This window comes from Lepus europaeus, chromosome 15 (assembly GCF_033115175.1).
Source record: "Lepus europaeus isolate LE1 chromosome 15, mLepTim1.pri, whole genome shotgun sequence".
Lineage (NCBI taxonomy): Eukaryota > Metazoa > Chordata > Mammalia > Lagomorpha > Leporidae > Lepus > Lepus europaeus.
In genome coordinates, this window is record NC_084841.1 from 53,413,524 (window position 1) to 53,439,814 (window position 26,291).

At 40.5% G+C, this 26,291-nt stretch overlaps 1 protein-coding gene across 9 annotated transcripts in view; it reads left to right on the forward strand.

Moving 5' to 3' along the window:
- The window catches only part of ERBIN (erbb2 interacting protein), a 152,379-nt gene that overhangs the window by 55,578 nt on the left and 70,510 nt on the right, over window positions 1-26,291 (forward strand). For all 9 annotated transcript variants that reach the window (XM_062212131.1, XM_062212136.1, XM_062212132.1 and 6 more), the window contains 10 exons: window positions 2,166-2,283; window positions 13,945-14,023; window positions 15,158-15,247; window positions 16,222-16,278; window positions 20,448-20,511; window positions 21,462-21,536; window positions 23,137-23,281; window positions 24,114-24,186; window positions 24,690-24,819; window positions 25,141-25,256. In XM_062212131.1, the coding sequence (XP_062068115.1) occupies window positions 2,166-2,283; window positions 13,945-14,023; window positions 15,158-15,247; window positions 16,222-16,278; window positions 20,448-20,511; window positions 21,462-21,536; window positions 23,137-23,281; window positions 24,114-24,186; window positions 24,690-24,819; window positions 25,141-25,256 (947 nt within the window). The remainder of the gene's footprint in view (window positions 1-2,165; window positions 2,284-13,944; window positions 14,024-15,157; window positions 15,248-16,221; window positions 16,279-20,447; window positions 20,512-21,461; window positions 21,537-23,136; window positions 23,282-24,113; window positions 24,187-24,689; window positions 24,820-25,140; window positions 25,257-26,291) is intronic.

Genomic DNA, 26,291 nt, shown 5'->3' on the forward strand with positions numbered 1-26,291 from the left:
TTTTTTTTTTTTTTTTTGACAGGCAGAGTGGATAGTGAGAGAGAGAGACAGAGAGAAAGGTCTTCCTTTTTGCCGTTGGTTCACCTTCCAATGGCCGCTGCGGCCGGCGCACCTCGCTGATCCGAAGCCAGGAGCCAGGTGCTTCTCCTGGTCTCTCATGCGGGTGCAGGGCCCAAGGACTTGGGCCATCCTCCACTGCCTTCCCGGGCCATAGCAGAGAGCTGGCCTGGAAGAGGGGCAACCGGGATAGAATCTGGCGCCCCAACTGGGGGTAGAACCTGGTGTGCCGGCGCCGTAAGGCGGAGGATTAGCCTGTTAAGCCACGGTGCCGGCCATACTTTTCTCTTAAATACTAGCCCTTTATCCTTTTCTTTTTTTAAAAAGATTTATTCACTTATTTGAAAGAGTCACACAGAGAGAGAAGGAGAGGCAGAGAGATAGAGAGAGGTATTCCATCTGCTGGTTCACTCCCCAGGTGACCGCAATGACCGGAGCTGGGCTGATTCGAAACCAAGAGCTAGGAGCTTCTTCCACCTTTCCCACACAGGTGCAGGGGCCCAAGGACTTGGCCCATCTTCTACTGCTTTCCCAGGCCATAGCAGAAGGCTGGATCAGAAGTGGAGCAGCCAGGACTTGAGCCGGCGCCTATATGGGATACCAGCATTGCAGGTGGCAGCTTTACTTACTACACCACAGTGCCGGCCCCTAGCCCTTTATCCTTTATCTGGTTTCTTGTGTTTTAAGGAAAAGCTGCAGGAGCTTTGACTTCATTGTTGGGATCATTTGCCACCCAAAAAGTAATGCTTTTGAAATTGTGGGTAGAGACCCGTTAGTGACTCATATTTTGTATGTGTGGCCAGATTTTGAAAACATGAGGGGCCAGCGCTGTGTCGTAGCTGATAAGGCTGCCGCCTGCAATGCTTGTATCCCATATAGGCACTGGTTCAAGTCTTGGCTGCTCCACTTCCAATCTAGCTCTCTTCTCTGGCCTGGGAAGGCAGTGGAGGAGGCCCAAGTGCTTAGGCCCCTGCACCCCCGTGGGAGACCTGGAAGAAGCTCCTGGTTCCTGGTCTCGGATCAGCGCAGCTCCGGCCGTTGCAGTCATCTGGGGAATGAACCAGTGGATGGAAGACCTCTCTCTCTCTCTCTCTCTCTCTCTCTGCCTCTCCTTCTCTCTGTGTGTAACTCTTTCAAATAAATAAATAAATCTTTAGAATAAAGAAAAAGCCTAGAAGCAGATAATGCCCAGATCATGCTCCTTTAAAAAAAAAGAAAAAGAGAAAAAAAAAATGAATCAAAAAATTAAAATGTAGACCACCAATTAATTGGAATTTTCAAACATGAAATAATTCTTCTTTTAGTGTATGCCGCATTCAACATATTCTTGTATGTTCTTTACTAAAATATATATATATATATGTAATATATATATAATTTGTTACTATTTACTTGAAATCCAAATTTAGTTGAGAATCCTGTATTGCATCTGTTGATCCTAATAGCATAGAACAGAAAATTTATGTGTTGCATATAGCCTTTTTTCTTGAAGTACTTGTTTTAGATTTCTGTGTGTTTCTGTACATGCTAGATGGCCTGTGCAAAAGGCTTTTTTACTCTGTCATTCTTCAGGAAGTAATTTATCTTCCTTAGCAAGTTCTGCTCAAGAATATGGAAAATGCAACATTAATCTACTTTCCTAGTCCCCACCAGTGGAGTCTGAGTCTGGGGATTGTGTTGAAAGGAGAGAAGTTGATATAACCATGCAAATAACTGAATCATTTATCCATCCAATCATACCTAAAAATTTTATACTTTGGTAACAATGTTACAGCTTTTACTTTGGAATAGGCTGTTGGAGAAGCAAGCCCCAGAGTTTGTTATATTTAATAGCCAGTTATTTTTTATTACCTCAGCAAAGAATGTAGCCATGTACTTATTCTCACTAAGTTTGTTTTTGTTAGGGTTGAATTATGAAGGCTGTAAATCATTCTGAATGTTTCACTTGTATTCAAGATCTTCCCTGGTATTGGTGTAATTATAAGTTATTCAGTTTTAATATGACTAATAACATTTATTTTAAAGTTTTAAAGTATTAAAGTTAGTATGTGAAATATTTAAGGCAACTTAAAAGGTAATCAAGATTGTTTCTTTCCTTTTTTCAATAGCAACTTTTTAACTGTCAGTCTCTACACAAACTGAGTTTACCAGACAATGATTTAACCACATTACCAGCATCTATTGCAAATCTTATTAATCTCAGGGAACTGGATGTCAGCAAAAATGGTAAGATTTTTTTTTTCTTCCAAACATGTTTCATTATTAAGATTTCTGTTGTTACCACAAAGGAAAATATAAAATTTTCAAAGTCTGATTGTAACGTGTTAAATTAGCTCATCTAGGAAGAAATCCGTTGTATATGTATATACAGTTTTATCCATTTTAAAAGTTTTAGAAGCTGTTTTAAAGCATATAGAATTCTTGGCTTATATTTTATTTCTAAATATAAAATTTGAAATTTTAAAGCAGATAGAGATTATGTAAGTTATTTTTTTAAAACTATTAACTAGTTACCATGTTTTACAGTAGATCTCTTGAACTTACCTCATAACCAAAATTGTGTACCCTTTGACCCTTTGACCAACATATCCAAATCTTCCAACTCCTTCCCCACCAAGCTCTGGTTAACCACCATTCTGCTCTCTGCTTCTGTGAGTTTGCCTGTTTAAGATTATATATATAAATGAGATCATGCAGTATTTGTCTTACTTTACTTAAAATGTCTTCCGCATTCATCCACGTTGTCACATTGATAGGAATTCTCTTTTTTTTTTTAAGATTTCATTTATTTGAGAGGGAGAGAGACAGAAAGGTCTTCCATCCGTTGGTTCACTCCCCAGGTGGCTGAAACGGCCGGAGCTGCACCAGTCTGAAGCCAAGAGCCAGGTGCCTCTTCCTGGTCTCCCACATGGGCGCAGGGGCCCAAGGAATTGGGCCATCTTCTACTGCTTTCCCAGGCCATAGCAGAGAGCTGGATTGGAAGGGGAGCAGCCGGGACTAGAACCAGAACTAGAACCAGCGTCCTTATGGGATGCTGATGCTGCAGGTGGAGGATTAACACATTGCGCCACAGCGCCGGCCCTGAAATTCTTATCACATTTTTTTTCTTTCTTTTCTTTTCTTTTTTTTTTTTTAAATTATTTATTTATTTGAAAGGCAGAGGCATATTTTGCATATGCTGGTTCACTCAAATGCCAACAGCAGATAGTGGGCCTGGCTGGAGGCTGGGACTCAGTGTCGGTTTCCTGTGTGAATAACAGGGACTTACTACTGGAACTTGCTGCCTCACAGGGTGTGCAGGATGCTGGAATTGGAAATGGAGCCAGAATTGGAACTAAGGCACTCCAGTATGGGATGGCCATCCAAAGCAATGTATTAATCACTGCACCACACACCCACACCTATACCATATTTTCTTTTTCCATTATATACTTAGGTTGATTACACATACTAATTGTGTGAACAGTGCAACTATACTACAGTCAACGTGGGAGGTGTAGATGTCTTTTTGACATTGTTTCCATTTTTTTTTTTTTTTTTAAGATTTATGTATTTGAAAGATAAGTCCTCCATCTGCTGATTCACTCCCCAAATGGCTGCAATGGCTGGTGCTGTGCTGGGGCAGGCTGAAATCAGGAGCTCCATCTGGGTCTCACATGGCTGCAGGGGCCGAAGCACTTGGGCCATCCTCTGCTGCTTTCCCAGGCATACTAGCAGGGAGCTGCATCAGAAGTTGCTGAAGCAACCAGGGCCTGAACTGGTACCCATATGTGATGCTGATACTGCAGACAGCCACTCAAAACCATTGTGCCACCATGCCAACCCCTCAGTTCCTTTTTAAGAAATACTTATTCATTTGAAAGGTATAAAGCAGAGAGAGAGAGATCTACTTGCTGTCTCACTCCCCAAATAGCACAATAGCCAGGGCTGAGACAGGAAAAGCCAGGAGCCTGGAGCTCCACTCCCATGTGTGAGACAAGGGCCCTGGGTGTATTAGGGAGCTGGATGGAACTCAAACTGGCACTTCAATATGATGCAGGGTGCCAGCATTGCAAGGATCAGTCACAATGGTGACTCGTGTTTCAGTTCCTTTAGATGTGTTGTGTTTTGAATATGGTTTGTCCCATGAAACTCATGTATGAGTTGAATCTCTCAAATCATGTTAATGGTCTTAAGAGACTAGAAACTCAGTTCAACTCTTAAAGGTGATTAGGTTTACATCAGATCAGAGTAGAGCCCCCATGATTGAGTACAGATGGCTTTTTTTTTTTTTTTAAAAAAAAGAAAGAAAAAAAGGATTTATTTATTTATTTGAAAATCAGAGTTACACAGAGAGAGGAAAGTCGGAAAGGGAGAGAGAGAGGTCTTCCATCCTCAGTCCCCAATTGGCTGCAACGGGCGGAGCTGTGCCGATCCGAAGCCAGGAGCTCCTCCGGGACTCCCACGTGGGTGCAGGGGCCCAAGGACTTGGGCCATCCTCCACTGCTTTCCCAGGCCACAGCAGAGAGCTGGATTGGAAGTGGAGCAGCGGGTCTCAAACAAGTGCCCATATGGGACGCTTGCACTTCAGGCCAGGGCATTAACCTGCTGAGCCACAGCACCAATCCCCCCGCCCCCTCCCGCATAGCTTTTATAAGAAGGATAGAGATTAGACACATGCACTCCCTGTCTCTTGCCATTTAATACTCTGCCAGCAAGAAGGCTGTCACCAGACAAGGCCCATGAATGTTGCACCTTTAGAACTGTGAGTCAAAATAAATTTTTTTCTTTATAACGTAGCTTGCCTTGTAATTTTTTTTTTTTTTACAGTAACAAAAAATGAACTAGTAGAGGACATATACCCAGTTGTAGGACTGCTGGTTTTTTTTTTTTTTTTTTTTTGAAGATTTATTATATTTATTTTATTTGTTTATATTTATTTTATCCAGGACTGCTGGATCTTATGATAGTTCTGTTTTTAATTTTTGAAGAGCCTCCATACTGTGTTTCCATAATAGCTTTATTATGGAAAATTTACATTCCCATCAGCAGTGTGCAAGGGTTTCCTTTTCTCTGCATCCTTAGCAGCACTTATTTATTTTTTCTTTTTTTCTTAAAGCTTTATTTATTTATTTGAAAGAGTTACTGAGAGAGGGAGAGGCAAAGAGGGAGATCTTTCTTTTCTTTTTTTTCTTTAAGATTTATGTATTTATTTGAAAGAGTTACACAGAGAGAGGAGGAGAGGCAGAGAGAGCAAGAAAGGTCTTCTATCTGCTGGGTTACTCCCCAGATGGCCGCAATGACCGGAGCTGCACTGATCTGGAGTCAGGAGCTTCTTCCAGGTCTGCCACGCGGGTGCAGGGGCCCAAGGACTTGGGCCATCTTCTGCTTTCCCAGGCCATAGCAGAGAGCTGGATTGGAAGTGGACCAGCTGGGAATCTAACCAGTGCCCATGTGGGACGTCGTCACCACAGGTGGTGGCGTTACCTGCTGTACCACAGCACTGGTCCCAATTTTTGTCATTTTTGATAATAACTTTTCCAACAGGTGTGAGATATTAATATTTGTATTTATCTTGTAATTAAAGAGGTTCTCTTCCCATGTGGCTGCAATGAAGCTAGCAGCCTGGAGCTCCATTTAAGTCTTCAGAGGCCCAAGTACTAGGGCTATTATCTACTGCTTTCCTAGATGTATTAGCAGGGAGCTGCATTGCATGTGGAGCATCCAGGACCTGAACCAGTACTCTGGTACAGGATGTTGGCATTGTAGGCAGCAGCTTACCTGCTGTGCCTCGATGATGGCCTGGTTAATAGCCATTTAACTGGATTGAGATTGTGTCTCTTGGTTTTTATTCTCATTTCCCTGATGGTAGTGGTATTGAATATTTCACAGAAGGTGCAAGAGTTCAGAGAGATGCCTATGTTGGGTGTGGCACAGAAACTCTGGCTACTGTTAGTTTCAGGGGCTAGGGCTGAATGGTATAGAGCTTAGTCAGCAGGTGCTTCTCTGTGCTAATGTTGGGAATGGACTGATTCATCGTTCAGAGTGAGTGCACAGTCCTGGGTGTTTCACCCTCCCAGATGTGTGCATTGCCTGAATACAAGCACATTCCTATTCCATGATCAGGCTTTATTGCAAGAACTTGTCTGTAGTGTATGGGGAGCTCTGAGCCTCAATAGGCAGACAGAATGGGGGCATAGGAACCTTAGTCCTGGTGTGCACAAGTTTTTACATCAACCAGTGATGTTTTAAGTAGTCAAGAGGAGGGAAAGAAGTGGGGAGGACAATGATTCCCAAATCTGGGGCAGGCATCTGTATTTCTAGGTTCCTAAGAGCTGAGTATCCTTGCTGCTCTTCTACTATCCGATAATATGCAAAGAGCTCTATGGACTAGGGTACTGGGGTTGCCTTTACTCTGCTGTGCCCAGTTGGACCTGTGGGGCTGTTTTCCTTGTTGGAATGCAGGAATGTGTCTGAGGCTCCTGGGAAAAAGATATCTGTCTCAGCATGGTATGGCTTCTGACAAGGTAGCACCACACTGTATTTATTGCAGCCTGTGCTCTGGAAGGGTTGGGGAAGAGACAATAGGAGTTCCTTCTCTGAAACAAAGTAGCTGTGGGTTTTCTAGAGAGCTCACCTTATTAAACTGCTGCTTTGTAGTGAGTAGATTCCTCTTTAGTGAGGGTTGTGGGTTTAAGTATTCCTGCAAATGGGATTTCTCGGGGTTCTGCTCACCCTTTTCCTCTGCAACTGGGAGTCATCTCTGTGTGCTGCTACTCAGGCTACAGCTGTTTTCCCACTATTTCCTTACTGTGCTCAGTTGTTCTTCCTTGAGCACTCACCTCAAGAACACAGTTGATTTAGGACTTCTCCACGGAGTGAGAGGCTAACACTGGCCTTCTCTACTCAGCCATCTTGAATCTACCCACCATTCATACTTATTCTCCACCTTTCATGTATTGCACAGGCTGCAACACATTAATGCTTTTTCTCCACCTTATTTGAAAAATACCAGCTAGGTAATCCTGCATGAAAGATGGAAGAATACCTGTGAATTTACCAGTTCTGATTTGTTAGCATTTTGCCACATTTGTCTTCCTGCTCTTTTTCATGTATATAAATTTAAATATGTTGAGGAAAAAGTTTTAAACATATTATCTATGTGAAGTTTCTTCTTGCTATACATGATTAAATTGCAGACCTCATGAAATCACCCTTAAATATTGGAATATGTAGTTCCTAAGAATAAGGAAACCCTGTGAGGCCAGCACTGTGGTGTAGAAGGTTAAGCCCCTGCTTGCAGCGCCGGCATCCCATATGGACGCCAGTTCATGTCCTGGCTGCTCCACTTCCAATCCAGCTCTCTGCTATGGCCTGGGATAACAGCTGAAGATAGCCCAAGTGCTTGGGCCCATGCACCCACATGGGAGACCTGGAAGAAGCTCCTGGCTTCAGATCAGCCCAGCTCCAGCCATTGTGGCCATTTGGGGAGTGAACCAGCAGATGGAAGACCTCGCTCTCAATTTCTCCCTCTCTCTGTCTGTAATTCTACCTCTCAAACAAATAAATAAAATCTTCAAGAAAAAAAAAAAAGAATAAGGCAATCCTTATTCATAACTACAGTATCTTTATACTCACAAGAAATTTAGCATCATATTTCTTCCTGTTGCCTAATAATGCACCTTTCAACTTTTTAATCACTTTACCTCTTGCAAATTAAAAATTGTATGTAGTTGTGTCTCTAGTCTTTCAGATTCGGGAGCAGTTTGACCATCTTTTAAATGACATTGCCATCTTTTTTATACATTTTTGTTTAATTTTATTTGGAAGGCAAAAGAGAGACAAAAACAGAGCTCTTCTGTCTGCTGGCATACTCTCCAAAATCCTAAAATAGCTGTGGCTGGTCATGCTGAAGCCAGAAGCCTTGAACTCAGTCTGCATCTCCCATGTGGATGTACTTGTGCTATCATCTGTTGTCTCCCAGGCACATTTCCCCCCCCACAGGCAGAGTGGACAGTGAGAGAGAGAGGGAGAGAGAGAGAGAGAAAGAAAGGTCTTCCTTTTGCCGTTGGTTCATCCTCTAATGGCCGCCGCGGCCAGCATGCTTTGCTGGTGCACCACGCTGATCCAAAGGCAGGAGCCAGGTGCTTCTCCTGGTCTCCCATGCGGGTGCAGGGCCCAAGCACTTGGACCATCCTCCACTGCCTTCCCGGGCCATAGCAGAGAGCTGGCCTGGAAGAGGGGCAACCAGGACAGAATCCAGCTCCCCGACCGGGACTTGAACCTGGTGTGCCGGCGCCGCTAGGTGGAGGATTAGCCTATTGAGCCGCGGCGCCGGCCTCCCAGGCACATTAGTAGTAAGCTGGGTTGGAAGCTTGAAGTAACCAGGACTTGAACCAGGCACTATGATTTGTGCATACCAAGTGATTAAAAAAAATTTTTTTTTTATTTGAAAGGCAGAGTTAGAGAGAGATACACACACACACACACACACACGTCTTCCACTGATTCACTCCCCAAAGGGGCTCGATGGCTAGGGCATGGTCAGGCTGAAGCCAGGAGCCTAGAACTCCAGGCAGTTCTCCCACATGGGCCCAAGTATTTGGGCCACTTTCTCCTGCTTTCCTAGGTGCATTAGCAAGGAGCTGGCATGGAGGTAGAGCGGCTGGGACTCAGGACTCCAGCTGCTGCTTATATGGGATGCCAGTTTCACAAGCTGCAGCTTAACTCACTGTGCCACAGTGTGGCCCTCCAAGTGGCTCTTGACCACTGAGCCAAATACCTATTCCCCATTGCCATTGTTTAAAAGTTGAGATCAGTTGGTGTTTAATTTGTGTGACTTTTTCCCATATGATTTCTTTTTTTTTTTTTTTTTTGACAGGCAGAGTGGATAGTGAGAGAGAGAGACAGAGAGAAAGGTCTTCCTTTTTGCCGTTGGTTCACCCTCCAATGGCCGCTGTGGCCGGCGCATCGCGCTGATCTGAAGCCAGGAGCCAGGTGCTTCTCCTGGTCTCCCATGCGGGTGCAGGGCCCAAGGACTTGGACCATCCACCACTGCCTTCCCGGGCCATAGCAGAGAGCTGGCCTGGAAGAGGGGCAACCAGGATAGAATCCGGCACCCCAACCGGGGGTAGAACCCGGTGTGCCAGCGCCACAAGGTGGAGGATTAGCCTGTTAAGCCACGACGCCGGCCTTCCCATATGATTTCACTCAAGATTAAATAAATGACCACCATGTGAAACTTCTCCTTATGAAGAATTTATTTCTGTCCCTAGTGCCTAGTGTAGTGCCAGTTTTTACTTGATTGAAGTTGAAAAGTAAATGAATTTAATTTGCTACCATGTGTGTCTATATGCTGATAGATAAGTTAATCTAAAGCATTAAAAAATTTTAGAATTTTTTGTGACTTTAAAAGTCAACTAGTCTACTCTTCCATCCCAAAGAGTTGTCTTTATTTACTTTTTGACTTTTTAAAATGGGAGATGTTATAGTTTTAAAGAAAGAGACTTGAGATAATATATTATTAATAAACTCTCATGCATCTGGAATTGTTTGTACTTAATAAACTTTGTTACTAGTTTTGATTGTATAAATATATTGCTTTGCTCAGTAGTAAATTCTTTCAGATATCTCCCCCTGAAAATGCTTTTACTATAGGGTTACTGCTTTAAAATAATAGTGGTGTTATGGGCCGGCGCTGTGGCTTAACAGGCTAATCCTCCGCCTTGCGGCGCCAGCACACCGTGTTCTAGTCCCAGTTGGGGTGCCGGATTCTATCCCGGTTGCCCCTCTTCCAGGCCAGCTCTCTGCTATGGCCCGGGAAGGCAGTGGAGGATGGCCCAAGTCTTTGGGACCTGCACCCGCATGGGAGACCAGGAGAAGCGCCTGGCTCCTGGCTTCGGATCAGCACAATGCACCGGCCGCAGCGGCCATTGGAGGGTGAACCAACGGCAAAAAGGAAGACCTTTCTCTCTGTCTCTCTCTCACTATCCACTCTGCCTGTCAAAAAATAAAAATTTAAAAAAAAAATAGTGGTGTTATGGCTCTACTTTCATTAAATTAATATTTCAGACTTTCATGTATTATTTGAATGCAGAGTTAGTGAGTGAGAGAGAGAGAGAGAATGAATGTATGAATGTATTCTGTCTGCTGGTTCACTCCACAAATGGCTGCATCAGCTGGGGCTGAGCCAGGCCAAAGCCACCAGGAACCTGGAACTCCATCCATGTCTTCCACATGGGTGGCAGGGGCCCAAGCACTTGGACCATTTTCCACTGCTTTCCCAGGCATATTTGCTGGGAGCTGGAACAGAAGTGGAGCAACTAGGACTTGAATGCACACTCATTTGGAATACCAGCATTGCAGGCAGTAGTTTAACCTACCACACATCACTGGCCGTCCTTCGTATACTGCATAAAGAGTTACTTATTTTACAGTTATGACAGCTTACTAGACCACAGAGTATCACATTTATCATCTATTTCAGGAGTTCCTTGTTGCTTATATCAAAGACCTGCTTTAAATGATCTTTTTATTTGAATAATTTTTTGAATTTTATTAATAATAGTTCCATGTGAATATTTATGAGGAGTTGAAGATACTTTTAATCAGATGAAAAGATTTAGAATAAGTATGTAATTATTCTGCCTGGAGAAATGACATTGCTTATTACTGCCAGTAAAATCTTAAAACATATTGTGACTAAAAGTTAAATTGCTATGTTCCTTTTTTTCTGTGATCACTCACATAAAAATGACCTTATCCTTTCTATTCTTTATGTTGCAGAAATCAGTCCCTTTGTTGTTGGTGTGTTTTTTTGTTTTTTGTTTTTTGGTTTTTTTTTGACAGGCAGAGTTAGAGACAGAGAGAAAGGTCTTCCTTCCGTTGGTTCACCCTCCAAATGGCTGCTACAGCGGCGTGCTGCGCCGATCTGGAGCCAGGTGCTTCCTCCTGGTCTCCCTTGCGGGTGCAGGGCCCAAGCACTGGAGCCATCCTCCACTGCCCTCCCAGGCCATAGCAGAGAGCTGGACTGGAAGAGGAGCAACCGGGACTAGAACTTGGGGTGCCGGCGCCGCAGGCGGAGGATTAGCCAAGAGAGCCTCGGCGCCGGCCAGTCCCTTTGTTTTTGTTTCTTGTGGTTTTTTTCCCTTTTGTTCTTGAATTGAAGAAGAGACAAGACACTACAATAGTGTCAGGACTTTTATCTTGCCTAATATAAGTTCCAGCAACTATAATTCCTAATCTTTTTTTTTTAAAAGGATTTATTTTTTTATTTTTAAAGAGTTAACAGAGACAAAAGAGAGGACACTACTAAAATTCATATGGAAACACAAAAGACCCTGGATAGCCAAAGCAAATTGTAAGAAAATGAACAAAGCTGGAGACATCACAACACCTGTTAAGACATACTACAGAGCTAAAGTAAGCTGAACAACATGGTAGTGACATGAAGGCAGACAACACAGTCAAGTGAAACAGAATGGAAATACCAGATATAACCTATTAACTATATTAAGTGATTCTTAACAAAGATACCAAAAATATACAATGGAGAAATGACAGTCTGTTCAGTAAATGAAACTGAGAAAACTGAATATTCGCATGCAGAAGAATGACCCATACCTGTCACCTGTGCACCAAGATAGGGAACCTTTAATCTGCCAAGTTCTATTTGAATATTTACATCATTTGTAGGCCATACAAAGCTATCAACTCAAAACATTAGACTGCTATGGATTTACTGGATTTCGAGTCTTGCCTGTGATTGCCTTGGTATATGGCCTGCAGGCTGGGTGTTCCCTGCTCTGCTCTACAAAAACCAGTGCAATTCCTTCCTGTGTCTGTACCCTTTAAAAGCTCTGATAATTAATACAGCAGAATAAAATGCTGAGCTTTAGTCAGAACTCCTTAACCAGGAATTGTGGGGCTGGCGCTGTGACTTAGCAGGTAAGGCCACCGCCTGCAGTGCTGGCAGCCCACTTGGGTGCAGTTCAAGTCCTGGCTGCTCCATTTCTGATCCAGCTCTCAGCTATGGCCTGGGTAAGCAGTACAAGGTGGCCCAATTGGGTCCTTGGGCCCCTTCACCTGTGTGGGAGACCCGGAAGAAGCTCCTTGCTGTTGTGACCGTTTGGAGAATGAACCAGCTGATGGAAGGTGTTTCTGTCTCTCCCTCTCTCTCTCTGTAACTGCCTTTCAAATAAATAAATCTTTATTAAAAAGACTCATTGAATATAAACTTATGTTAGGATATTTGGAGGGATGTTTAGGAATATGAGGGTTTTCTCTGAATTGGGATACTGCCAAGAAGCAGAGTAATTCTGTGATTGGGTATCTTATCTATTAGGAGGGCAGGTTAGAGCAAGGCCAAAAGCTATATTCGTTAATAATATCAGCAGTCATTTATGAGCCATGACAGGGAATATTTTACGTTTTGTTTTGGACAGTGAGCATGTTTTATGTTTTATCTTTGTTCAGTTGAGGTTATAGATTTGTTTTTTACCTTAATGTGTCATGGCCTAGTCTGACACTGTTGTTTCCAGGAAATAGTTTAGTGTAAGAGGAAAACACCAAGGCTGCATTTGAATACAAGGCTGATTGTATTAAGAAGGAAGACTAGTTGATAACAGACTAGCTCCTAAGTGTCAGAAATAAAGAGTTCTTTTGTAGTTAAATGAGAGTGACATGAAGAAGATGCACATATTTTGTGGGAGCTTCTTTTTTTTTTTTTTTTTTTTTTTTGGACAGGCAGAGTGGATAGTGAGATAGAGAGAGAGACAGAGAGAAAGGTCTTCCTTTTTGCCGTTGGTTCACCATCCAATGGCCACTGCGGCTAGCTCATCGCGCTGATCTGAAGCCAGGAGCCAGGTGCTTCTGGTCTCCCATGCAGGTGCAGGGCCCAAGCACTTGGGCCATCCTCCACTGCCTTCCCGGGCCATAGCAGAGAGCTGGCCTGGAAGAGGGGCAACCAGGATAGAATCCGGCACCCCAACTGGGACTAGAACACGGTGTGCTGGTGCCGCAAGGTGGAGGATTAGCCTGTTAAGCCACGGTGCCCATGGGAGCTTCATTTTTAGTGTAAACCTCAGAGTTGTCTTATAAAAAGAATGTATAACAAAGGAACATTATTGATACAGATTTTTCCACAGCTTTTCTCTGCAGCTTTGTTTTCAACTATGTTAGTTTATATATAGGGGGGGGGAGGGAGAGAGAGAGAGACCAGCTCAATCTGGAGAGTGGCATTGAAAATACTTGTTTTTATGTGAGAGAAATAGAATATTAAATGTTCTGCATTTTGTGTTCTTTTATTTATTTATTTATTTTTTATTTTTGACAGGCAGAGTGGACAGTAGAGGGAGACAGAGAAAAAGGTCTTCCTTTTTTTGCCGTTGGTTCACCCTCCAATGGCCGCCGCGGTACCACGCTGTTCCGATGGCAGGAGCCAGGTGCTTCTCCTGGTCTCCCATGGGGTGCAGGGCCCAAGCACTTGGGCCATCCTCCACTGCACTCCCTGGCCGCAGCAGAGAGCTGGCCTGGAAGAGGGGCAACCAGGACAGGATCGGTGCCCCGACCGGGACTAGAACCCGGTGTGCCGGCGCCGCGAGGTGGAGGATTAGCCCGTTAAGCCACAGGGCCGGCTCACATTTTGTGTTCTTAACATCATCACATGGAGAAAGCTCTTGTTTTCAGAAGAGCTAAGAGAAGGAAAGGTAAAATCAAATTAAACAAGTTATGAAGAGGCAAATGAAGAAAAAGTGAAAGAGAAATTGTCATGGTGTTTCTATTGGATTGGCACTGGTGTTAATTCCTGCTTAATTGCAGTTTACTTTCATATCTAATGTATATATTAATTATTGTCATTATTTTGGCCTTTGTAATAGTCTTTTAATTTGATCATTGTTTGTTTTCTAGGAATACAAGAGTTTCCAGAAAACATAAAAAATTGTAAGGTTTTGACAGTTGTGGAGGCCAGTGTAAACCCTATTTCCAAGTAAGTTCTTCTCATTTAAATAGGTTATTTTTGTGAATGTCACAATTAGAAAACAACAGGGAACTATCTCTTAAAATATTTTAATGAAAATTGTCTACCAATTTTAAATTCATATAGAATTTCCATTATAGTGAATAAAAGGAAACTTTATAAGTAATCTATCTGACCTCATGTATTACAAACATAAAATTAAAATCCAAAAGAGATAATGCATGTAGTTTTGGTCTAGTTGTCACAGATAAGTAATGTCAGAAATGAGACTAGAATACGGGTTTCCTCATCCAGAGTTATTTGCACAATATAAGAATGTCTTTGCTTTTGAATCAGATTTATGACCCATTCAAACTTTTGAAAACAATAAAAGAAACTGAAGGATCAAGAAGGCAAAACAACAAAAGAGAGGGGGGAAAATAAAAACAAAAACATGATTGATTTATCATAGCCCACAAGTTATGTATGTTCTTTTATGATGCTGATGGTTATAAATAGAAAATTTTCTTGGCCTCAAAGCTAGTAAATTTTGCAGAAATGAAATGGTAATAAAAAAGATGAACAAAATGAAGGGTAGCTGAGTTGAATATTCAGTCCAACTTTCATATGTTAATACAGTATTTCCAGAGTGGTATCACTTGAAGTGGAAGATGAGCAGTGTGAAAATAGAGGAATAAATAAGTCAGAGTCTGATATATCTTACTGTATGAGGATTTTTTTTTTTTTTTTGGACAGGCAGATTTAGACAGTATGAGAGAGACAGAGAGAAAGGTCTTCCTTTCCGTTGGTTCACCCCCCAAATGACTGCTAGGGTCGGCGCGCTGTGCTGATCTGAGGCCAGGAGCCAGGTGCTTCCTCCTGGTCTCCCATGCGGGTGCAGGGCTCAAGGACTTGGGCCATCCTCCACTGCCTTCCTGGGCCACAGCAGTGAGTTGGACTGGAAGAGGAGCAACCGGGACAAAATCTGGTGCCCTAACCGGGACTAGAACCCAGGGTGCCGGTGCCGCAGGCAGAGGATTAGCCACGTGAGCTGCGACGCTGGCCTGCTTGAGGATTTTTATACTTGTTAAAATCCATAGTAAACATATAAAGTGATACTTGAAAACACTACTCTTAATTTAAATTTTTGTGTATTTTATATAGGCTCCCTGATGGATTTTCTCAGCTGTTAAACCTGACCCAGTTGTATTTGAATGATGCTTTCCTTGAGTTCTTGCCAGCTAATTTTGGCAGGTAAACTACAGTTTCTTCTAAAACTATTGAGTTGGTTCTTATAAAGTTTACAAACCTATAAGCTTTTTAGTAATACTATTAATTAAAATTTCATAAGCTCTTCTATAATTATTTCTAGTACTGTGATTTGTACAATATTTTTTGGATTTTGTGATTTTGAGTAGAAATTTATTTTCAGAAGTAAACAATAGCATGTGAGTTTAAGATTTAAAAAGATTTTTTTAAGGTTAGAATAAAGGTTGTAATTTCTGTAAAATTGCAATACTGAATGCTATTTTTTTAGCATTTATCTCATTCTAAAATAATTTTAAAACTGTTTATCTGTCTTCTCCACTAGTATGAAAATTCTTAAGAAAAGAGAAATTGTTTCTGTAATCTATCTCAATTCCCTAAGTCCCTGAATAATTTTTTTAAACCAGTGAATAGGTGTCAGGTTATCATTGAATTTAATTACTAGATAAAGTGCTATCCTACGTATGTTAATTTTATATTTTGTCTAAAAATTACTGGGGTACTTGGTTAGATTCCTCTTTTGTTTCTGGTGTTTGCAACACTTATTTTTCTTACTTTTTAGGAGGGTGTGTATCACAGAAGTGCCAGAGGGTTTTTCTTCCTCCTGATGTTCCCTTTTTTCTCTCAGAACTGCACTATAGAGTTGAATTATTAATGTCTAATTCACCAGTGCTTAGCAATTTTTGTAGATATTCTAAGTAAAAAGCATGAAATGCTTTAGGATTGATACTTAGGGATAGTTACTTTGTCCCTTTGAAGATATCTAGTAGTGCTTACCTAATTTTTCCACCATAACTATGAGGAGCACAAATCTGTTCTTCCTTTTTGTTTTTTTGTGTTCCTCTGTAATTTTTAATTAGTCTGCACATAATACGCTATATCACAGAGCTTTAGATTGTGCTATTAATTTGTTAATTCCTTTTCTTTGTCATTAGATACTTGATTTGTTTTTTATTTTGCAGATTAACTAAACTCCAGATATTAGAACTCAGAGAAAACCAATTGAAAATGTTGCCTAAGTAAGTAAACTTTACCACCAGATATTTTTAAAGACTAGCATATTTGGTCATTTAATTATGATTAATATTAAATATAAAAAACGGATGTGTCTGTTGTTGGTATTTAACATAGTACTGTTGTTAATAGTGATTTTATAGCTCTGATACATACTCTTTTTCTCTAACACAAAAATATGTGAAGCCCACCTGAGTCCCAAATAGAGATCCCAAATTCGCATGCTAGAGCTCATACATACTACTCATTAGAGCAATTCATATGGTCTTTGAGTGAAGCCTGATTCTAATTTATTGTAAATTAGAAATGGAGTAATTAGGCCCTTAGTGGCCTGGGACTGGCATTGTCAATGCAGGCTAAGTCTCCACCTGTGATGCTGTGATGTTAGTGTCCCATATGGGCACCAATTCAAGTCCTTGCCACTCTACTTCCAATCCAGCTCCCTGCTAATGCACCTGGGAAAGCAGCAGATGATGGCCCAAGTGGTTGGGCCCCTGTCACACATGTGGGAGACCAAGATGGAGTTCTAGATCCTGACTTCATTCAGCCTGGTCTAGCCCCAGCCCCAGCCATCATTGCCATTTGTGGAGTGAACCATTAGATGGAAGAACTATCTCTGTCCCTCCTCTCTCTGTAACTCTACCTTTCAAATAAGTCCATGAATCTTTGGGGGGGGGGGGACAGCAATGGCAAGGGGCTGGCATTGTGATACATCAGGTCATCAGGTCAAGCCACTAACTGGATGCCACCATCCCATATTGGAGTGGCAGTTGGAATCCTGGCTGCTCCTCTTCTATACAGCTCCCGCACCTGGGAAAGCAATGGAAGATGGCCCAAGAACTTGGGCCCTGCCACTCGTAGGAAACCCATATGGAATTCCAGGCTTTGGCCTTGGCCTGGTCCAGTCCTGGCTGTTGCTGCTGAAAGGCCAAAACAAAACACACCAAACATCAGAGTTAAAGGAAAGATTATTGCAAGGTTGGGGGAAACCCAACAGGCTGGACGCAAAGGGCGAGAGAGGGCAAAAAGGGAGAGGAAGGGAGAGAGGTCAGCAGAGCCTGAGCGTGGGAAGCAGGTTCTGGTACAACCTTGAGGGGTAAGGAAATGGGAACAAGGAATCCCATTAGGGTAAGGGTGGAGCTGATGCTTGTGGTTGGGCCATTTGGTCACTTGACCCCTAGTAAGCCAGGCTGAGTCCTGGAGAGGCTGAACTTAGTATACAAAGTTACTAATATGGCATCTGGGGCTTGAGATAGTGCCATTTCAAGAACAGCTGCCATTTGGGAAGTGAACCAGTGTATGAAAGATCTCTTTCTGTCTTCCCTCTACCTTTTAATAAATAAATCTTGGAGGGAAAAAATGCTGGTGGGCATAGTACCAAGAACACAAAGGATGTTGTACTCTTCCCATGAGACAGGACAAAAGGTAAAATAAATTATCTACAAATGGATTTTAGAGGTAGATGGGTGGAAATTTGAAGGACAGTGATTCTGTTTTCTCTGAATTAGGAAGCTGAATTTTCTTTTAAGATGAAATTTTACTTCTTAAATTTCTGAAATGCATGAGTGGAACCAAAGTAGCTGATAATAGCTGCAGAGAGTTGAGGTTGAGATACTTTCTGATGTTACAGTATTGTCAGAATTTCTCTTTTTTATTGCTTATGTGTTTTGTGCATATTTTCCTAAATCTGTTTAAAAACATAACTTTTCTGGGACATTGTCTGTAATCGAATTTTTCTAATGCACTGCTTTTTATTTTTGTACTTTTCTAAAACTTACTGTCTTGTCATTATGATAATATTGAAGCAAGAAATGTAAGATTATGTTTCGCCCTTTCAATTCCCCCTGTCCCCATTGCCCTCTTTACTTAATATAAGAGCTTATTTTCATAGAATATAACTTTTTACATCTGGAGAAAGATTCTGAGAATACTTTTTGCTTTGCTATGAAGAAGATAGAGCTTCCAACTTTTTTGGACAAAGATATCAGTAAGGGACGTTAGAAATATAGTATATAAGAATGAGTACTCAATCTGTATCAAAGCTTTGAGAAAAACTGGCATTTTGTGATGGATTCTGTTAAAGGAGTGGTAGTAAAATGGCATATTTAAAATGTAAGGATTGAGAAAAATTAGCTGCTTCTAATTTAAACAAACAACATAGTATTGTTACAATTATAGTACTTTCTGAATTTCTTTCATTAACAAGCTGGACAAGTGTTGTAGCTGAGTTTTATATTTTTAAAGATTTGTTTATTTATTTGAAAGAGTTAGAGAGGCAGAGGCAGAGAGAGAGAGATCTTCCATCCACTGGTTCACTCCTCAAATAGCCACAGTGGCCAGAACTGGTTCTTTCTGAAGCCAGGAGCCATGAGCTTCATTCTGGTCTCCCATCCACATGCAGGGGCCCAAGGACTTGGACCATGTTTCACTATTTTCCCAGGTGCATTAGCAGGGAGCTGGATCAGAAGTGAAGCAGCCAGAACTTGAACTGGCACCCAATAGGGGATGCCGGCACTGCAGGTGGTGGCTTTACCTGCTATGCCATGGTGCTGGCCCCAGCTGAGTTTTATTTTACTCATAAATTTTTGGTACATTTTCAAGAAGATAGAAGTAGTCTGTGTTCTTTTGCAATCATTTATGGTGTCTGTGGATTTTTTTTTTAAAGATTTATTTTAGGGGCCAGCGCTGTGGCGTAGTTAATCCTCCATCTGCGGCACTGGCATCCCATATGGGCACTGGTTCTAGTCCTGGCTGCTCCTCTTCCAATCCAGCTCTCTGCTCTGGCCTGGGAAAGCAGAAGATGGCCTAAGTGCTTGGGCTCCTGCACCCGTGTGGGAGACCTGGAAGAAGCTCCTGGCTCCTGGCTTTGGATCAGCGCAGCTCCAGCTGTTGTGTCCATTTGGAGAGTGAACCAAAGGAAGGAAGACCTTTCTCTCTGTCTCTCCCTCTCACTGTCTGTAACTCTACCTCTCAAATAAATAAATAAATAAATAAGATTTATTTTATTTATTTCAAAGAGTTACAGAGAGAGGTAGAGACAGAGAAAGAGGTCTGGTTCATTCCCCAGATGGCTGCAATGACTGGAGCTGTGCTGATCCAAAGCCAGGAGCCAGGAGTTTCTTCCGGGTCTCGCACGTGGGTGCAGGGGCCCAAGGACTTGGGCCATTGTCTAATGCTATCCCAAGCTATAGCAGGGAGCTGGATGGAAGAGGAGCAGCTGGGACTAGAACCGGCGCCCATATGGGATTCCAGCACTTCAGGCCAGGGTGTTAACCCGCTGCACCACAGCGCCGGCCCCATGTCTGTGGATTTAAATGATGCTGATTTCCAAAGTATGAATGTATCAATATATTAACAGTATAATTACATTTTCCTGTTATTTTTGTCATACCCCAAAAGTTTATTAATAGTTTCTTATTTTGTAGTTGGTAGAATCTCAGTGTATTAATTAATGTTTCTTAAAATTTGATTGTTTCAATTAATTAGCAGTTAGTTTCCAAATGTGCCTTTTTTCCTATGTTTTTAAAGTTCCTGTAATTACAGAGACGTATTGATATTGTCAGAAGTTTAAAGTGGTGTTAATTGCTTTAATTTAAATTAAATAACATTTGTTTATATTTGTAATTCTTATAAAAGTTTCTTTTGAATTTGAGTTGTAATTTGAACATATGGAGAGCAAAGTTACCTTTACTGTTCTTATCATTTTGAAATTAATTTTCAGAGTTATAGTTATCTTGGAGTTTTATAAATATATGAGCTAGCAGTCCTGAAAAACACTTTTTGGAATTATGATAGTAATTACTATGTGTCTTCCAAATTGTGTAATTCATTTACTGATTTATACTCCATGAAAATTCTATAAAAAAAGTGGAAACTTGTTATTCTGGCCTGTGGCTTTAATTTTACATTGTTTCTTAGTAGTAAAAATGAAAAGTCTAGAGAGAAGCCAAAATTAAGGAATAATTACTAATTATTTTTGTATAGATACTAAATACAACTTTTCTTATTTTTCTTAGAAAATTAACATTTTTACTTTTTAAATTTACATGTGAAAGCCTATATATATAATATATTACACATTACATAAAAATGTTTTAAATTATAAAATTTGAAAGCTTCCATGTAATTGATATTGCTGCATATTTAATTTTTTATTTTGCTCCATTGTGATTAGGACTATGAATAGACTGACCCAGCTGGAAAGACTGGATTTGGGAAGTAATGAATTCACAGAAGTGGTAAGTTGTCACAGTCTGTTTCTGTAAATCCTTTTTTTTTTCCTTTAAAAGAGTTATTTCATTTATTTGAAAGAGTTACAGAGAGAGGTAGAGACAAAGAGAGGTCTTCCATCCACTGGTTCACTCCCCAGATGACTGCAGTGGCTGGAGCTGTGCTGATCCTGAAGCCAGGAGGCGGGATCCTCCTCTGGGTACCCTGCATGTGTGCAGAGGCCCACGCATTCGGCCATCCTCTGTTGCTTTCCCAGGGAGCTGAATGGGAAGTGGAATGGCCAGGACTATAGTGGTTCTTCCCCCATACCCACCCTCCCACTCCCACTCCTGTACCACCTCCTACTCCCTCTCCCATCGCACTCTTCATTAAGAAGATCAACTCTATACTAAGTAAAGATTTCAACAGTTTGCACCCACACAGACACACAAAGTATAAAATACTGTTTGAAGACTAGTTTTACTGTTAATTCTCATAGTACAGCTCATTAAGAACAGAGGTCCTACATGGGGAGCAAGTGCACAGTGATTCCTGTTGTTGATTTAATAGTTGACACTCTTATTTATGACGTCCATGATCACCTGAGGCTCTTGTCATGAGCTACCAAGGCTTTGGAAGCCTTTTGAGTCCACAAACTCTGACATTATTTAGACTGGCCATAATCAAAATGTAATTTCTCTCCTCCCTTCAGAGAAAGGCAGCTCCTTCTTTGATGGCCCCTTCTTTCCACTGGATCTCACTCACAGAGAGCTTTCATGTAGGTCGTTTTTTTGCCACAGTGTCTTGGCTTTCTATGCCTCAAATGCTCTCATGGGCTTTTTAGCCAGATCCGAATCACTTAAGAGCCATTTCTAAGGCCAGTGCTGTTTAGGACATTTGTCATTCTATGAGTCTGCTGTGTAGCCTGCTTCCCAATTTATGTAAATTAATTGGATTTTTCCCCTTCTTACCCAAACAGCCTGAAGTACTTGAGCAGCTAAGTGGATTGAAAGAATTTTGGATGGATGGTAATAGACTGACTTTTATTCCAGGGGTATGTGTATGAAAGTTTTAATGGCTTCACTTTTGATGTCACTCCTTTGAAGTTTTTGCAAATTGTGTATTTAAAAATTATTTTTCATTAGTGAAAAAAATTGTTAATTCTTTAAGTAGAAACAAATTATACTTTTTTTTTTTTTTTTTTGACAGGCAGAGTGGACAGTGAGAGAGAGAGAGACAAAGAGAAAGGTCTTCCTTTTGCCGTTGGTTCACCCTCCAATGGCCGCCGCGGCCAGCGCACTGCACTGATCGGAAGCCAGGAGCCAGGTGGTTCTCCTGGTCTCCCATGCGGGTGCAGGGCCCAAGCACTTGGACCATCCTCCATTGCCTTCCTGGGCCATAGCAGAGAGCTGGCCTGGAAGAGGGGCAACTGGGACAGAATCTGGCGCCCCGACTGGGACTGGAACCCTGTGTGCTGGTGCCACAGGTGGAGGATTAGCCTATTGAGCCGCGGCGCTGGCCACAAATTATACTTTTTTAAAAACAACACTTTTTATTAAAATTCAAAATTCTCATTAGAAACATTTGTGTGAGATAGTCTCTTTTAATTTAATTTTATTTTATTTGAAAGGCAGAGTGACAGAGAAAGAGAAAGAGGGAAAGAAAGAGAGAGATCTTCATCTGCTGGTTCATTCTCCAGATGCCCACAACAACCCAGAACTCTGGATTTCCCATGTGGGTGCCAGGGACCCTTGTATTTGAACCATCACCTGCCTCCCAGTCATATTAGCAGGAAGCTGGATCACAAGTGGAGTAGCCAGGATTTGACCTGCACACCAGTTCTGGGTGTGGGCAACCTAAGCAGTGGCTTAACCTACTGTGTCTAGATGCTCAGCCTAAAATAGTGTCTCTTTTTTAAAAAAATATTTATGTATTTGAAAGGCAGAGTGACAGAGACAGAGAGAGATACCTTTCATCCACTAATCCACTCCCCAAATGTTCACAACCACTACAGCTAGGCCAGGTCAAAGCCAGGAACTAAGAACTCCAACTAGATCTCCCATATGGGTAGCAGGAACCCAAGTACTTGGGCCATTCATTATTTGCTGCCTCTCAGGAAGCTGGATTGTAAGCATGGAATAGCCTGGACTAGAATCAGGCACTCTGATATGGGATGTAGATAACCTAAGCTGTCACTTAACTCACTGTGCCACAATGCCTTCTCAAGTAGTCTCTTTTTAAACTATAGAGTGTGTCATTTCCAGAGGTAGCAACTGAATTTATATCCTAATTAAGTTTTCCTAAGGAATTGTTAAACTTGGGGTGTTTTCCATAAGCTTTCTATCTTATCAACTAACACATTGTGTGCTCCCAGACCTAAAGAACCAATAAAAATGCCCACATAGATCCCTAAGGGAGATAAACAGCTGAATTCCCATTGATCAATCCTTTGTCACATGGCTAGGCTGAAATTAATAGAAATTCTTAGTTTTATATCTGTTTTTGGTTGGCATTTAAAAAACATTTTGTGAGTCTTCTTTCTCATATAAACATTTAATTATGAATAAAAACTTGATACTAGGTTAAATATTTGAACTTTTTTACAGCTTATTTAATACTGATTGAGTTATTAGATTTTCTTTTTTCACTTATAGTTTATTGGTAGTTTGAAACAGCTCACATATTTGGATGTTTCTAAAAACAATATTGAAATGGTTGAAGAAGGAATTTCAGCATGTGAAAACCTTCAAGACCTCCTATTATCAAGCAATTCACTTCAACAACTGCCTGAGACTATTGGTTAGTATTGCTTTAAATTTATGTAATTCCTTCTCAAGTAAATGGAAGAGTTTCTTCCTTGTAAACTCAAATTTTACATACTTGTTACAAGGCAGGAAGGTGCAGTCAGGAGCCAGAGGCAGGTTTGAACCCAGATATTCCAGTGGACAACATGAGCATGTTATGCAGCATCTTAACCACTAGTTCCAAATGCCCTTCCCAAAACGGAATTATTTTGATGAAAAGACCAAAATTTTCATTCTTGGCATCTTCATGATATTTTAAATAAACACCAAAATATATTTTTACGTATTTCTCTGTTTAAGTACATAGTTGTTTTAGCTAAGGTACATTTTACAAATCCACCAGCATGCTACTCTGTTTTGATTTAATCAATAATTTTTTGCTTTTTAGATTAAAATATATTTTACTGTTTTAGTATCTCATCTATATAGAATAGTTTTACACCCATATAAACTGCCTTCATCCACTCATTTTTTGAAATCCGTTATTTCAGCAAGTTTGTATTGTGTGTATTCTCTGTGCCATACATTGTTTTTAGGAGCAGAGCTACAGGAATGAATGACACAGACCAAAACTCCAAACTCTGTCAAGCTCATATTTGAGTGGAGGTTAATAGCAATGTACTGTGTTAAGTGGTGATGTGGGTGTAAATTGAAAATAAAGGGTTAAGGAACAATAGAGTGAATGAGATAGGGGTAGTGACTCTTCTAGGTAAGTTAATTAGGACACTTCTTTCTAATTCATACATCAAATGTAATGTATATCACATTGACTATTGGTAGACTTGCTTCTAATTTGAGCTGAAAAATTGTATATCTTCTCTCAATAGGTTCACTGAAGAATGTAACAACTCTTAAAATAGACGAAAACCAATTAATGTATTTACCAGACTCTATAGGAGGGTAAGCTTTTTGTGAATATACAGAAGATTTTACTTTCATTTCAACATACTATATATATTCAGATATTTGCATAAATGATCTCTGAAGGAAATAAATTTAAGATGCCAGAGACAGAGGAAGAGATTGAGAGAAACATCTTCCATCTGCTGGTCTACTCCCCAAATGGCCAAAGGGCAGGGTTAGGCTGAAACCAACAACCAGGAACTCCATATTGGTCTCCCACATGGGTGGCAGGGGCCCAAGTACTTGAACCATCTGCCACTGCCTTCTCAGGTGCATTAGCCAGAAGCTGTTTTGGAAGCAGAATACCTGGAACTCAAACCAGAACTCCAACGATGCCGATGTGGTATTAACCCTGTACACCACAATGCTGGACTCAATCTGTTTATTTTTGGTTAAGTTTAGCTCTGTAAAGTTTCACTAAGGTTTGTTAGCCAAGTTCAAATGTTGGATTATATAAAGAAAAGTTCTTTCGTAATGTCCATTTCCTTTTTAAATTAAAGGTTAATATCAATAGAAGAACTGGATTGTAGTTTCAATGAAGTTGAAGCTTTGCCTTCCTCTATTGGACAACTTACTAACATAAGAACTTTTGCTGCAGATCATAATTACTTACAGCAGTTACCCCCAGAGGTATTATATTTTAAATTTGTTTTGTATTTTGTCCTTTCATTTTTTTCGAAGTGTCTTTATTATAAGCTATCTTGTGATTTCATTAATTTTCTTTCTCATTTTTTTCTGAATATGAGTATAGCAAGCTATGTTAATTTAGAAGACATATATTAAATACTTTCCTTTGTACTTGAAAATTAATCATTAAGGAGGGGAAGAAAAGCATTATTATTTTTATAAACGTGAAGCCTACTTTTTATAGTTTCCAAAAATGACATTATTCATCTGTTGATTAGCCTAAAGTCCAAATTTGTGACCCCCAAATTTATGTTTCTTTTTCAGATTGGAAACTGGAAAAATGTAACTGTGTTGTTTCTCCATTCTAATAAGCTTGAGCTACTTCCAGAGGAGATGGGTGATATGCAAAAATTAAAAGTCATTAATTTAAGTGACAATAGGTTTGTTGATACTGTATTCATCAATTGGTTTATAGAGTAAAATTAAAGTTTCTTCTAGTGTGTGATAGCAAAGCTTATGCTTATTCCATTTTACATATTTATATTTTTAATAGAACATGCTAATTTTTTCTGATGTAATTATCATGCTAGGGTTGTCACTGTTCATTTTAGCTCTACTTAGCCATACAACTTTTATTCTTTCCCTTTTTTTTAGATTTATTTATTTGAAAGGCAGAGTTAGGGGCAGAGAGAGAGAGGTCTTCCATTTGCTGGTTCACTTCCCAGATGGTCGCAATGACTGGAACTGAGCCTATCTGAGCCTATTAGAATATTGTTTTAATTTAAAACAGAAAATCTATACTTTTTCTGGAAGTAAAGATACTAATGATGATGATAAAACATTATTTGTACAGTGCTTCTCTGTTTTACTTTTCATGGTATCTTAACCAAGTCTTCAGAACAAGCCTATTAAATAATACAACAGGTATTCCCATTTTGTGAAGAAGTTCAAGACTCTGATTAAGGGTGACTCAGATAGCTTGCATGGTAGAACTTTCACTTAAACTCGGTTTTCTAACTGTTTACTGTTAAATTTTAATTAAAAAGAACCACCGCTTTTTTTTTTTTTTAAATAAAATTCTGTCCATACCTTCCTACCCTCAAACTAGAGCTCTAGGTTCTGACAAATTGCCTTGAAAGATAGACACAGAAGACGATATACATATAAGGTGTATATGTATAGGGTGCTTTTAAATTTGACATTTAATGAGTATTTATGTACTTTGTTTTATTATTTTAGAATAGGCTTCTTGGTTATATAAGTACTAGCTCTAAGATACAGAGTAGCAGTACAGCTTTTATAACATGCTATCACTGAGTACTTTTTGTAACAGTTTTCTCTGAATAGAAATGAAAAGCTCAAATCAGTTTTATGAGACATTGCCTAATGTGTCTAAATGTGTTCTTGTCTTTTCTCTAAGGTAAGGACACTCAGCTGTGGTTTTTTTTTTTTAACAGATTTCTTTAAAATCATTA